The 16,129-nt window shown below is 38.2% G+C and overlaps 1 protein-coding gene across 1 annotated transcript in view; it reads right to left on the bottom strand.

Moving 5' to 3' along the window:
- Positions 1-5,552: 5,552 nt before the first annotated feature.
- The window catches only part of LOC306884631 (methylcytosine dioxygenase TET1-like), a 44,609-nt gene continuing 34,032 nt past the window's right edge, over positions 5,553-16,129 (bottom strand). Inside the window, exons 7-11 of the mRNA XM_079440679.1 lie at positions 14,452-14,602; positions 13,722-13,811; positions 13,403-13,540; positions 12,981-13,293; positions 5,553-9,818 (exon numbers count right to left, since the gene is read on the bottom strand). Of these exons, the coding sequence (XP_079296805.1) occupies positions 8,854-9,818; positions 12,981-13,293; positions 13,403-13,540; positions 13,722-13,811; positions 14,452-14,602 (1,657 nt within the window). The 3' untranslated portion in view covers positions 5,553-8,853. The remainder of the gene's footprint in view (positions 9,819-12,980; positions 13,294-13,402; positions 13,541-13,721; positions 13,812-14,451; positions 14,603-16,129) is intronic.

Here is a 16,129-nt window from a genome sequence, read left to right as displayed (position 1 = left end):
GAGTCAAGACAAGAATTTCGTGGGGGATTGTGTATATATCACAGTTTTACTCATCCCCGCAGCAAGTTTATAATGAGGGAAATTCCTGCAAGCATTTATTCAATATAGCAAGTATGGCAGGGTTCTAGACTGCGACCATTTTTTGAGAATGTGCGAGTTAAAATTTGACGTGGTCGCACTTGTGCGAGTGCATGGTCTGCGCTGCTCCAAAGCGTCTGCTTTATACAGCGCGCGCTGCAGGAGTCAGATGCACTGATCACATGCAGAGAGGTGCTTTCAGCGCGAGCGCTTCAGGTGCAGAGCCTGCGAAGGTGCGCGCAGCGGACGGCGCGCAATGGAGAATTTGGTTTTCAAACTAAAGTAAAAGACCGCTTCTTAAACCAGAGAAGGTTAACATGTTGATTTTCTTGTAAAAAAAAAAACAAACAAACAAAAAAACATGCAAGTCCTGTCAGGGACAGCCAATTTAGTTTTACTTTTGTTTTCGTTTTGAAAAGCTTGTTATCTTTGCTGTTTACCTCACATTATGCTATAGAGGTTTTCCTTATTTTTTATATTACTATTTATCTGATTCCTCAGTGTTTGCTAAACATTCTGTAATTTAGGCGATTAGTCTGTAAATAATACAGCACGTGATGTGTCCTATGCCTCCTCTTATTCCTTTTTGTTAATAAATGTTATGTAAGATAGTTTGTCATTGTAACCTACTGTTTTATTGTTGTTGTGCTTTTTAATTAAGAATAACAATGAATCCATCTTTTGTTTTAGTCTTAAAAAGTGAAAGGTGTAGCAAAACAGACAATTATCTTTTCTTGTAAAACGACACCAAGATCGCGAATTTGAAAGTGAAAGCGCAGTTTTTTACCCTGTATGGGTAAAAAGATCCACACAAACGATCAGATTAAATCAGTCATTTGAAAACAGCGGTAGTGATTCAGCTGGAGCGCGTCGTCTCTCTTTCTCTCTCAAAGCGGCTTCACATCAGCGCATCTCGTCTGCTGCACGCTGTCGCTGATCCAAGGCTTGCGCTCGCATTTCAGGACAGATGTCAAAATTGTCCCTTGCTTAATTGGGTCATTGTTGCATCTGACAAAAATGTGTAATTTGCACGTCTTTTTAAACCAATCGGTACTGGCGCGCTCCAGAGGCTGTTTCAAGGCTGAGCGCTCAGTCACATCCAAAGCCGCCAGTATCATATTGAGTTATTTTTAACTCTGTATCCAGGTTTTTTCTTAAGTAAATGTGAACAGCTGAGAAAGAAAACGCATGTGTATATGCTATGGATCCGTGCATTATGTCTTGTGAGAGCAGAGCAGTTCACATGTTGCGTCTTTTGCTTGCTCAGGTTCTTTATTTCAAATGTAGATGTGCCGCAAGCGCGGTCATTATAGAGGATTTTTCATATTATGCACATTATAGGTCAGCACAAATGTCTTTCATTGGCGCCTGAGGATGGGGATCCACAAAATGAGGTGCCGGATCGGATTTCGGAGGTGCCGGATCCGGCTTGTTCTGGCACAAATTAAGCCCTGCTCACAGGTCTTTCTAAGTGATCAGCTGTGTGCTGTTGCATTAATTCTTCTGATATTAAAAGCAGGGGATGTGTCGTATCAGTTATATCCATTACTTCTGTATTCTGAATCTTGCATTCGATGATGACACACACAAACCAGGATGAAGATGAGGGAGCTGACTTTGAGAGAAAAGCAAGCAATTTGGATGCTAAAAGAAAAGTAGTCAGTTAGAGCTCTAGCAAAAACAAAGGGCATGGAGAAATCAAGAGTTTGGAAACCACCAGCAACCAACAACTACCTGATCGGCTGAGAAAACAACAGTAGTTGATGACAGACAAATCATAAAAGCTGTGAAAATGAACCCTAAAAGACATGTCTGTAAAATCACCAACAACTTCCAGAAAGCTGGGGTGATGCTCTGACAATCTACTGTCCTCAGGAGACTTTAACACAGAATTACAGATGCTACACAGCAAGATGCAAACCTCTGACCAGCACCAAATATAGAAAGGCAAGATTAGAGTTTGCAAAAAAGCACAAAGGTGAGCCAGAAGAGTTTAGGAACTGTGTTTATGGACCGATGAGACAAAGATTAACCTTTATCTAAGTGATGGGAAAGCAAAAATGTGGAGAAAAAAAGGGAACTGCAATGATCCCAAGCATACAGCCTCATCTGTAAAGCATGGTGGAGGTGGTGTCATGGCATGGGCATGCATAACTGCCTCTGGAACAGACCCTCTCAACTTTACTGATGACTTAATGTATGATGACAGTAGCAGAATGAATTTGGAAGGGTACAAAACCATCTTGCCTACCAATATTCAAGAAAATACCACCAGATTCATTGGGAAGTGCTTCATATTGCATCAGGACAATGACCCAAAACACCCTACCAGTTCAGTCAAGGAATTCATAAGGGCAAAGAAATGGAAAGTCTTTGATTGCCCAAGTCAATCTCCAGATTTAAATCTGATTGAACATGAATTTCACCAACTGGAGAGGAGAGTAAAGGCAGAAACTCCCCAAAACAAGCAACAACTGGGATTGGCTGCATTAAAGGCTGGGAAAAGCATTTCAAAGGATGAGACCAAGAGTCTGGTGATGTCTATGGGTCACAGACTCACTGCTGTGATTGTGTGCAAGGGATCTGCAACTAAATAATAGCTTTTAATCTTTCATATCTGCTTTATGTTCAACTGTCCCAATACTTATGCTCACATCAATGAGTGGGATGGACTCTAAAAGTGCTGTTCTTTTTATTTGGTAAAACATGTATGTGTTGAAACGGCTAATAATAAAATGTGACATTCTGTAGTTTTGTCTCATATTCATCTTTAAATCATATTTGCAAATGTCTTGACTCCTGTCAGGATTGTGGACTGTTTTGTGTGTGTGTTTTGCTCCCCTTGTGTTCCCTGTGACCCAGTTTCTCCCCCATGTTGATTGTTAATTTGATTCCAGGTGTGTCTCGTCTTTCTCCCTGATTACCCTGTGTTTATAAGCCCCAGTCCTTTCAGTTCGTGTTGGTCGGTTCTTGAACGTCATTCCTTGTGTTTCCTGTGCCTCCTCTGCTCCCTGTTGGATTATTAAAGACTCTCATTTGTGAATTCCTCGTTCCGTGCTTGCTTGTTCCATTGAAGTGTGACAACTCCACAGCCAACAGAGCAATTTTGTCTTTACTGTTCCAATATTATGGAGGGGACTGTACATATAAAATCAAGAGAAGCTTAACATCTTATTGTGCAATTGTAAAGAAACAAGTGTAATGATGGTTAATGCAACAATAATAACAGTAATCATAAAATAACAAAATTCAACTAAATACAAAAAATAAGGTTCAAAATAATCTATTGTAATGCAAACAAATGCTAATATTTGAATGGTAAAGTATACGTCCTCTAATTTTTAATTTGATTACAGCAATGCAAAGCACCACTTATTTCAAGTAAATAATTTAACAATGCAATGAATCTTAGGCTATACGTAGGCTTCATTTTCTTTATCCAAAATTAAACTGATATTTTTTTATATTATTTTGGGTGAAATGACCTGGATATATTTTTGTATGACTCCCTCATCCATGTACTGCCTATTTACGTTGTATTCGAATGTGCTTACATGTCCAAATGAACTGGTAATAACATGAAACATTCCTGCTGACCTCCAGAGATCACACAGCTGCTCTTTAGAAAGCTTTTGGAAGGCTACTTTCCTTTATATTGTATATTATCTTTGTTTCCATGATCATTTGTACAGATCTGTTTATTTATGGCACCTGTTACATATTCACCTCAAATATTCTCATAACCTCTGTGTATGACATTTCCAGGATACGTTTTCCATGCTTACTGGAAGTCCACAATATGTTTAGGTAGTAGAGAGAGACAAATACCTTGGGAGGAACCAGAGAAGCTTAAGTGTACTGTCATTTTAGACACGTCCAAAACTGTTGCAACAGAGATGGAAATACAATTTTTAAATACATGAATTATGTTTCCATCTTTGTTGCCACAGTTTCGTTAGTGCCTTTTTCTGTTCTAAAGAAGGGGGTGTCCCAACACTTTTGTCCTTATAGTGTCTATACAAGTTTGTTTGGTGATGAGTTTTTGGCTCAAGGTCTGCATATAAAGTCACACCAGAGGTGTTCAGCTGGGATCAGGACTTGGCTTTCTGCAGACCAGTCAAGTTCTTCCACACTGGCTCAATCAATCATGTCTTTTTGAGCCGTGTCTTATACACAGAGGCACTGTCATGTTAGAATAGAAAAGGGTCCTGTCCAAACTGTTGCTATAAAATTAGAAGCACACAATTCCCTAGAATATCATTATATTACTAAATTACTATATTACTAAAATTAAGCACATCACAGAGGATCTCACCTGGACCACCAACACCATGTCACTCTCCAAAAAGGCACAACAGCGCCTACACTTTCTCCGCCGGCTAAAAAGAGCAAGTCTCCCTCCACCCATCCTCACCACATTCTACAGAGGCACCATTGAGAGTGTGCTGACCAGCTGCATCACTGTCTGGTACGGGAACTGCAGTGCTGCTGACCGCAAGACCCTCCAGCGGACAGTGAACACAGCTGCAAAGATCATCGGTGCCCCTCTCCCCTCCATCCTGGACATTTTCCATACACGATGCTCCAGCAAAACCAACAGCATCATGAAGGACTCCACCCTTCCCTCCCACAGTCTCTTCCAGCTCCTACCATCAGGAAGACGGTACCGGAGCATCAGAGCCCACTCCGCCAGACTGCTCAACAGCTTTTTCCTCCAGGCTGTGAGAGCCCTGAACTCAAACCACCCCGCCCCCCTCTGAAAACCCCATGCAAACCCCTACCTCCTGAAACATGGCGTTAGGGTCATCTGAGGATGCACACTACAGTTCGTCAAATTCTGCCCATAGAGGGCACTAGAAACTGTTTATTGATTTGATTTTTAGTTATGGTGTACTCTTGGAGAACATACTCCTGACAAACTGTAAGAGGCGAAGCTCTAAATCTGGTGTCATTTCATAATTAACTGTTCTATAGATATAAAGCAATCAGGCCATAATTCCTCATTCAATCAATTTAGTATAAGTGCAACTGTATGGGTTGATTTAAAATCTTTTATAACCGAGAGTGAATTCCAGGTCATTTGATTTTTCTGCCAGGAAAATCACTCTTTATGACAGCATAGTTAGGGAATTGATATTCCTGAACACATTTGGCAGATATGAGCCAAATACATAGTTGAGCATGGTCCAAACTGACTAATGTTCAAGATATTTTCAAACATCTATTCAAAATATCTGATGTTCTTGAAAATACATGCGATGGAAATACTGTTGAAATGCAGAGTAATAATGCTCATATGCTTGATGAATTGCTACTACATGACTTCTCATATACTTTGTTACTATGTTCTGTGTAGAATGTATTAGATAGACAGCAATGTGTTTGTGTTGTGAAAAACTGCTATTTGAATGCATTTGGAGCTGAAAAACCATCCAGATAAATGTACAAATGGAAAAGCCTCACACTTCACATGTACTGTACAACTACTGTGCATTTTATTTTCTAAAAGAAAAATCTCAAAAGCTGGTGTTTCTTTCCTTGACAGATCATTTCAAGTCACAAAATGAACAAGTCTTCAAGTCATCATATGTTCTTGTTTGTTTTGTAGGTAAGAGGAGGTTTAAAATTCCACATTATAACAGTGCCCGTAATGGCTTACATTCATACTTAAAGCTGAAGTGTGTAATTTTTGTCAATGTTAAAATAACTTTAATTCAGTATTCAGCTAAAAATAAGTAAATAAGCCAATGGTAGGTTGAATTCCCCAAAAATGTAACATCTGCAGCTGCAATCAAATCATCGTTTGAGACAGGCCCAACACAACAGCATTGGATTAATCAATCGATTTACCTGACTATCTAAGAAAACTGCCAGAAAATAGTCATTATAATTAATGTTTTGTTTGATGAGCTAGTGGAGCAGAAATTACACACTTCAGCTTTCATTCAACATATACAGAAGAGAATTGTCAAACTGATAATATACATGAAGATGTCGCAAGGAAAACATTTCCATTATACAAAACATAACCAAAAGTAAATTCAAATTTTGGAGAATTTAATTGGAAGACAATGCAAAACTCGTAGAAGCTTGTGTCCAAAGTTACATGGGCAGAGAGACCTGAGAAAAGAGGGAAAATATACAACACAAAAAGAGGAAAAACATGCAAGGGTTGCGAATATATTAACTTAGAAAGGAATGTAACAATTTTTTTTTTTTTTTAACCAGACTGTTGCAATGAGAGCCATGTTTAATCATCTGAACTCAAATAAGATCAGATGAGCCAAATCTAACAAATTGAGTTTATGGTATTATAAATCAATCATAAATCTACTGTAATTTACACAAAAATGCAGTTTTTGAACAGCGACACAAAAACCAACCCATAATTCACGTAAAACAAGAGCTTGGAAAACAATAGCTTAGAAAAATGCATAAAATCAGTGAGCATTGAATCGAATTGCATTGGTGATTCCCTTAGGCTATCTGATGTTCATAGTACTGGCATTTCAATGTCAGTCAATTACCATCAGGGGACTGTGAGGTCATAGTATTATTTGTGCCACATAAAGTCAAGAGGAAAAACACTCAATAACATATGATATTCAAACAACATTCAGCACCGGCCAAAAAGAAAGATCCAGAACTAGTGCAGCACCTACATGTGATTTGTCAATGCCAGGGGACTCTGGTACAATGAATAAGCACCACTGATGAGCACTTTCCCTGAGCTATATACAAACTCAGCTCAGGGTTACAATGTCATCTTCTTTTTGTTACACATGATGGTTTTACACAAAAACAACAGTATCATTGTTCAGCAAAAATAGATTTAATTGAAGAGACAGTAGCGTGAACGTACCCATGCCACTCTGTGACTTCAAGTTCCTCAAAACATAGGTTCACATTGCGTTACTGTTGAGCTTTTCTATCTTTGTCGCAGCTAGAGTACTAGTTAAAACACATTTTCAGAGACGATGTGTAAAATGTCTCACAACCTACATGACAAGATGTTGTTTCAAGTGCTGAAGCACAGCATTTTGGGTGTACAATGGTTTTGAACACTGACGTACACTCTTTAGCACCATAAAGATGAAATTAACAAGACATTTCTTAGCCGTATGTTCACTTTAAACCTCATGTAAAAGTAATGTAAACCTTTCGTTTGAGCCAATATCTTGACTAGACCTCTGGATACATATGCGATTACGAAATCATAAAATTGATCTTTTCATTCAATGCACCTAAATAATACCAAACATACTTGCGTATAAAAATGCGCAGACACTGATCCACCCCAGCCCTCGCACCAAAAAGTGACTGATTTAAAATGAAAATGCACTATGTAGCAATAAAAATAGATGAAATGACATCTCAGGAGGTGTCACGGGATCTCTTTAGAAGCACCAGTGAAAAACATACAGTAAATTCGTTCAAACATAACTTAACACGCTTGAATTGTATAAATTAAGCTATTTCAAGTCATGTTTAAAAAAAAAAAAAACTGAAAAGAAAATCAGGACAAATAATATAAAATTTTACATAAGTGCCAGAAAGTAACCAGTTTGGACACGTCGTCAAAATGCAGCATAAAACCTTCCATGATTATTGCTTAAATTTGCAACGTTTTATAATCATGACACCAAAAACGTGACTATAGATACTTGATGATGAATAAACCAAACGTGCATATTGGAAACTTCAAAGGTTAAGTTGGTCTGAAGATACAAAGTGCTTTTTTAAAGGGATGCCACATACTTTGTCTCACAACAGTGTTGGGGAAGGTTACTTTGAAAAGTAATGCATTACAATATTGCGTTACTCCATAAAAAAGTAACTGATTACGTTAGTTACTTTTTATGGAAAGTAATGCATTATGATACTTTTGCGTTACTTTTTGTCACCTGGGCTAGGCTTGCTTATTTGTTTTTTAATAACAAAAACCTCAAAAGTTATATTTTTGGCAACTGTACAGGCCATTTCACATCAAAAGTGAAATTAATAAGCATCTGGAACTCCCAATTTATCTCAACGCGTGGACAGGAGTGTCAGTGAATAAATGGGAAAACAAGGTAACTTGCGTTACTTGCTTTAAAAAAAGTAAATGACATATTTTGTTACTTTACTAGTTACTTTAAAAAAGTAATCTGATTATGTAACTTGTGTTACTTGCAATGCATTACCCCCAACAATGTCTTACAATGCCGAAACAATGTACCTTCATACCAATACGAATACCCAGAAAACTGATATAAAGTTCCTGTAATGACCCAAGTGTGGTTCATATTGGTCATTTGACCTTACTGCTACAATGGCACCATAAAATAGCAACTACCGAGTGTCGGACAAGACAGCACCCAAGGCTGAGACGAGAATATAGAATTCACATTTAACAATGTCAATTCGGAGTGTTTACTACACACGTCATTTAAAGGATGACATACTCCTATTGCAGTAAACAGGCTTGGACCAGAAATTAAATTACAAAATAGTCTTGAAAATGATCAGAATAAATAATCACATCTTCTATGCACTAATTTCATCTATATGTATAAAACCAGTTTTATAACATCTGTTCTGAGCACCATCTCTTTACAATAAAAAAAACAAAGACATACACACCAAAACTCACAGTTAAAAACCCACAAACGGTAGTCTATTTCTTCATAAAAGCTGAGATGAAGAGCACAACTGAAGAAGGGCACACGTAAAAACGGGCATGAAAGGATGAGAACTAGCTGAGGTAAGGCATTAGCTAGACAAGCACGGAGAATTTCACGTCCAGCGGTTGTAAGGCCCAGTGACGTGCGTGAGGGAGTAGGGCGCTGACATGATGACACCGTCACGCGGAACTGTTAGCGATTGACGGGTAGGAACCTGAAGCTTGTGTCTCTCTTCTGGATAAGTCTCGTTTTCGCTCTCCGTATCCGAATCCATCTCCTTTGACCTGTTGTCGAGTCCCAGACGCTCGGCTTCCTCTTTCTCCCTGGCCTTCTTGGCCATTTTAGCCTCCCACTGTTGCAGGCCATGGCCCGGAGCGTTCAGGCTCTTGTGCTGGTAGAAGACCAGTGAGATGCGGGTGGGATGCGTGCGGTTGGGCCGCAGGATGGGAGTGGTGGCGTGCAGTTCCCGCCGAGCGCATTCGATCAGGATGCAGCCATGGGAAGGAGCCACTGCGACCCCGCCAATGTCCCCATCGAGGAAATTGTGCTCGCTGTCCGACCACACTTCCTCTGCTTTACCCACCTCTGGGGTCAGGGGTTGCGCCGTAACTGTAGGGTTGCGGTGGTCCTCCAGGTTCAAGCGACTGTGGAGACCCTCGGCCGTGGGCGGGGAGAGCGGGGTGGGAGCTGCGCCGCCCTGGAAGCACTGCATCTCCACAGGCTCAGATTTGAACGAGGGAGAGTATTTCGAATGCGTTCTCAGAGGGTCGCTCGGAAACGAGTTTCTGAACGGTTCTGACTGCCTGATGGTCTCGAGTCCGTGTCTAGGAGAAGGAGAACCATTGCTGTGGCCCGTTGCTCTTGAGGGATCATGCGGTTGAGGGAACTCTGGGTGTGTGGACATGCCAAAGCTGGAGGTGACAGGAGGAGTGCGGCATGTGTTACTCTCGACAGTAGAGCGGAAGTCTGAGAATTGTTCTCCAATGCCTGGAACATCAGATAATCGCATGTTGGAACTTAAATTAAGAGTATCCTTTTCCAAACATGGTGAATGTTCAACAGAGTTGTGTTTGAAACCTGTGGACAAAATAATAACAATAATGTAGATTAGCGAAGTCTCCAAAAATTTCCTGGAATAAATCACCATATCCATATTTTATAATCTCAGTGGTTATCTGGCAATTTTTTGGCTACTAAAAGAAACATATTCTTGAAATTTACTTTTGGTATGTATTAGGGCTGGGTATTGTGACCAATTCTGCGATTCGATTCGATTCTTATTTTTATGGTTTCGATTCGATTCGATATCGATTAGCTATCAATATTTCATTTAAAATGTTAGTTTTGCAGACATGGGATCCATATTTTGATATAAATGCTGGTAACTGAAACTCTCCTACTTAAGTTTATTACTGAAATACACATCTACATTAATAATAGGGTGCACACAGTTGTTTTTTTTTAGTGGAGCAATTCGAAAGATGGTGACACCTTCAGGAGGAGAGGTGAATATTCATATCCTCTTACGTGAAGCACGCGCATTAAGAAAATAATCCCCGAATCGATATCGTTGCGTTAAACTGAAGATCGATTAAAATCGGAGAATCAATATTTTTTACCCAGCCCTAGTATGTATCTGGTTTCAGGAAAAAGGAAAAAGTGAAAACTCTATACGATTCCAATAAACTAATAAATATTTTCATGCTATGATTGAATAGTGTGAAAAACAAATAAACAAACAAACTAACTATCTACAGTCATGGCCAGAAATATCGGCACCCTTGGTAAATATGATCAAAGGCAGCTGTGAAAATTAATCTGCATTGCTAATCCTTTTGATCTTTTATTTAAAAAATTCACGAAAATCTAACCTTTCATTGGATAATAAGAATTTAAAATGGGGGGAAATATTATTATGAAATAAATGTTTTTCTCAAATACACGTTGGACACAATTCTTGGCACCCCTAGAAATTCTTATGAGTAAAATATCTCTGAAGTATATTCCCATTCATATTCACAATTTTGAGCACTCCAGGGTGATTATGAACATGAAATTATCCAGCCATGGCTTCCTGTTTCACAGAAATATAAATAGGAGGCAAAACAAAGCCCAAATTCCCTTAATCATCCATCACAATGAGAAAAACCAAAGAATATATTTCTGATGTGCAGCAAAAGATAATTGAGCTTCACAAATTAGTGAAGTGGCTTTTTATGAAAAGAGCTAGAGCAGTGAAAATTCCCATTTCCACCATCAGGGCCATAATTAAGAATTTTCAATCAACAGAAAATATTACGAAACTTCCTGGAAGAGGACGTGTGTCTATATCGTCCTAATGCACGGTGAGGAGGAGAGTTTGAGTGGATAAAGACTCTCTAAGGACCACAGCTGGAGAATTGCAGGAAATAGTTGAGTCTCGGGGTCAGAAAACCTTAAAAAAAAAAAATTTAAACAGCACCTACATCCCCACATGTTGTTCAGGAGGGTTTCAAGAAAAATTCTCCTAGCTCATCCAAAAACAATCTCCAGCATATTCAGTTGTCAGACAGGACTGGAACTTCAAATGGTCTGGCTACTATGGTCAGATGAAACTAAAAAATGAGCATTTTAGCAGCAAACACTCAAGATGGGTTTGGTGAACACAGGGATAAAAAAGTACCCCATGTACAATCAAATATACTGCTCTATTTTTGATGTTGTGGGCCTATATTTCTGCTGGAGGTCCTGGACATCTTGTTTAGACTCATGGCATCATGGATTCTATCAAATACCAACAGATAAATATCAATAAGTGACTGATTCTATTAGAAATCTTATAATGGGCCATGTTTGGATCTTCCAACCGTACAAACATCAAAAACAACACAAAAATGGGTCACTGAGCACAAAACCAAGTTTCTGCTATGGCCATTCCAGTCCTCTGACCTGAACCCTATAGACGATGAGTGAGGTGAACTGAAGAGGAGAAGCACCAACATGGAGCTGGGAATCTAAAGGGTCTGGAGTGATTCTGGATGAAGGAATGGTCTCTGATCTCTTGTCAGGTGTTCGCTAACCTCATCAGGCATTATAGGAGAACATTTAGAGCTGTTCAACTGGCAAATGGAGGTTTCAAAAAGTATTGAATAAAAGGGTGCCGTTAATTGTGGCCAATGTGTATTAGAGAAAAACATTTATTTCATAATGATATTTCCCTCTATTTTAAATTCTTATTATCCAATGAAAGGTTTGATTTTTGTGATTTGTTTTTAATAAAAGATCAAAAAGATTAACAATGCAGATTAATTTTCACAGCCTTCTTTGATCATATTTACCAAGGGTGCCGATATTTTTGGCCATGACGGTAAATGGTAAAATTTGTTTAAAATACTGCACGTGAATTTAGGCATCACAACATTATAATGTACAGCATGAAAAATGGATATTAATTTTGAAATTGGCAAAAGATAACATTTAACTGTTATTAAATTCTTTATCAAATAATTATCAAATAATATTTTTAAAACTTATAGACAAAAATTATAAATAATTATCTGCAGCAATGATGATCTTAAAGTAAGTGTTAGATGATGGCAAACATAATCTAAATGCAAAAATGCGTAATTAAATATCCAATATAGACCGATACCAATGCAGAAATAAATAAATAAATAACAAATACTGAAATATTGCAGATAACAGAAAACTGATTGTTACTGGAACGTCCTGGCTCACACTTTGAGACAACCTGCTTTAGAAGTCATCATAAGGGTACATTTACACGACAACAATGTACTAAAAACTGAACGGTTTTTCCTTTGCATTTTAGAAAGGTTTTGCAGCAAATAGTTGGCGATAGCACTTTGCTAAGAAACACTACACGCCTGTGCACATACACATTCCTATAGACTCAACACATAACAAGTAATGCACATCACGATTTTCACAAATTCATATTTTTGTTGTTTACACAGAGATCTTTTTTAAAACTTGCACCTTAAAACCCGTTTTCAAAAGTTTGCATTTTCAGACCCCCAAAATGCTTTTTGTGTAAATGCATAATTTTCTGCTTTTAGTTGAAAATGGTGTAGTGTAAATGCCCCCTAAAGCAGGAGTTTTTAAACTGTTTCTGGAGCCTCCCCAGCACTACACATTTTGAATGTTCTTCCACCTTACAGCAAAAACCCTGCATAAACCAACTTGTACAGATCAAGAAGATGGCATGCCTCTTAAGAAGGAAGATTGAACTAGATGTACCTTTAAGAGGCTCATTCTTCACTTTCACAGGAGTGCCCTGCTTACTGTCCAGGCCGCTTAGTTTCTCAGCATGGGCTCTTTTAGCCTCCATCCTCCTCTTGCGTGCTGATTTGACGGGCTCGGCTAACATCCTCACTTCTCTTGGGAAAGCAGAGAGGACTTGCAGTGCCCCAGACTTTATTTTGGCCCACTGGCCCTCAACATGGCCAAACTCATCTGTGTCAGAGATCTTGTAGAGCGGCAGGACGTGCAGCTGCTCGTCCTCTGGAATATTCCGCACTGCACGGTTATCCTCCTTGGTTAAAGTGCATACCTGCAGTTCACATGAGGTAAATGCATATCTCATTTATCTCAATGGTGTCAGAAAATGAAAAAGAACATATTAGAAGGACATTGTCATTGACAGTGGAAGTGAGACTTACCACAGTGCTTCCATTGGTCATGTTATGTGTGTCTCTGTGGGCATGAGCGCAGAAGTCCACACATGCAGTCACACCAGAGAACGGTCGACCTTCGGTCCTGCCCAGCCGACAGTCCTGCCCCTGTTGCTCCTGCTCCACCTGACAGGTTACAGATCATACTTTCTTTACAAATGTACACAGGGCTTAGTTTGCTTTATCTCGGCTGATATAGAAATATCAACATAATCACAAACTCAACTACCTTAGCAAACATTTTTACTGCTGAGCTCTGCTTAAGAGCAGTTTTAACATTATGACATTTTGATTATGTAATTCCTACCTGATACTGAAAGGCCTGAGGAGCAAGTTTCTTGTACACGGGGCCCAAATCTGATGCCAGATTCTGCAAGTTTTTTTCCAACTTCTCCTCCTAAGCACAAAATTAAACATTATTGCAGTTTGAAAGATGAAATAAAATGACCATAAAGCATAAATACTCTATCTTCCAAAAAATTTGAAAATGAAAGCTTGTATGTAGAAGATACAGCATAGCACTACAATCTGCTGTACTTTACACAGCATTGTTCCACCACCGTAAATCAGACACTTGAATCGGCTGAAAGTGTATAGTAATGAGGATAATTTACTTAAAAAGAAGGCGTTTGCATTGTAATGAATAATAATGACTCAATATTCAATGGCATAGTGGTATTTCAACTCTTATTTTGAACCTGGCCAAACTTTGTTTGGGGAGGTTTTGCAATTATAATAAAAAAAAAAACATCAGTCATGCAACCCTTTTATAGATTCGTGTGAGCGTTTTTTTTGTTAACTGTTTTACTTAGTGCCACTAGAGGGCAACAGGTTAAACTGGTTCAGGTAAACAAGGTAATTCAGGTACGCTCACACAGGATATTCTCATCAGAGTTGCACATCTCATTTAAAGCCACTATGGCTTGTTGGCAGGATTCTGAAAACCAGCATGTAATTAATTCTTTCATAACAGAGCGTTCTTCACACATTTCTAGTGGACTGAGAATGTATCTCATATGAGCCCATCTAGTGCTCACCTCCTCAGGATAATCTCCCTGCAGTCTGAACTTCCGGGGCATTTTGCTGCGTGCAAACTTGCAGCCATTGAAGTACATACTCCAGGAGCAACCAAACGAGAAAGAGGCACCGCAGGTCTCTGGATCCAGACCCTGACATGCACATGTGCGACTAACAGGAGAGAGGAAGAAGGTAAGGTAAGTTACAGTGCAATAATATTTTATATAATGTCATAGAATAGAATATAGAACTTGCTGGTGGTGCTTTTACATGCGTGGAAAATGTGGAATATATAAGCACAGGGCTCGCAAAATTTCAAAATCCCCGGTAGCCCTTCGGGCAGGTACTCTTCAGATTTTGGTAGCCCGAAAATTAATTGAACTAGCCCAAATAAAATAAAGACCATAAATGTCAATCAAAAACATTTTACACAAATATCAACGAATATCAAGGAAAGAGTTTTATTTTACTATTTACAAGGTATCTGCAGAATTCTTAAAAATCTATTTAAGGCAATTTGAAAAATTATTTAAAACATATTTAAAACTGTCTAAGGCCTTAAAAACTCTTCAATTTAGTTGTATCAAATTTAAGGACCCGTGTGAGCAATGTTCCTGGTAATTTTGTTTCTTGCTGAGCAAAACTTTTCTCTATTGGGCAGACATTTCGGGCACCCGAGTAAAAGCATTCTTTAAACCAGACCTGTACAGTGATATAACTAAATGATGTACATTTTAGGTTACCTGAGAACACATTTTTACTGTACAATACACTGCCGTTCAAAAGTTTGGATCAATACATTTTTCTTATGCTCATCAAGGCTGTATCTATTTGATAAAAAATACTTGTATTGTGCAATATTATTGCAATTTCAAAAAAATGTTTTCTATTTTAATATACTTTAAAATGTAATTAATTCCTGTGAAGCAAAGCAGTATTTTCAGTGTCACATGATCCTTTAGAAATCATTCTAATATGCTGATCTTTAATCAATGTTGGAAACAGTTGTACTGCTTTTTTTTTTATATATATATATATATATATATATATATATATATATATATATATATATACTGTATTTTTTGGGACCTGTGGTATTTAAAAAAAAAAAAAAGTTAAAAAGAACAGTGTTTAGTCAAAATAGAGATTTTGTGTTACAATATAAACTAAGCCGCAGCAAAACTTTTGTGCGTCTCTGAGCAACACACAGCAGTGTTTTGTTACTTAATGAATCCGATTTTTTTTTAAAGCTCATTAATACACATTTACTATCATTATTTATGCAATGCTGAATCAAAATATTTCTTTCTAAAGCTACTGTTTGTAATGTTTATTCAGTGCTTTAATCATGCAAAAATAAATCTTTGACACACTGTTAGCAGATCTGAATGTAATGTCGCAGTCAATACTCTTTAGTCATGTTTGTTTTAGTTTAATCATGCAGAGGCATTTTGTATCCTCATATCTAAATTTCTTTGTTAATTTTGGTGGCATTTTTGCCCCAAGATACTTCCCGAGCCTGCTTTTTCCTACTTTAGCCTGGTCTTTTCAGTGGTTGAATGTACACTTACAAAATAATGGTGTGAAGGAGTTTAAAGAAAATCATGCTTCACAAAGACTTCATCAAGAACAACCCCCAAATGTTCTTTTATATTTGTGTGAATCATTCCCACACATTCTGTCCGTATGTCACTCGTG

This window comes from Barbus barbus (genome assembly GCF_936440315.1).
Source record: "Barbus barbus genome assembly, chromosome: 18".
NCBI classification, from domain to species: domain Eukaryota; kingdom Metazoa; phylum Chordata; class Actinopteri; order Cypriniformes; family Cyprinidae; genus Barbus; species Barbus barbus.
This window is presented reverse-complemented; position numbering and strand designations above follow the sequence as displayed.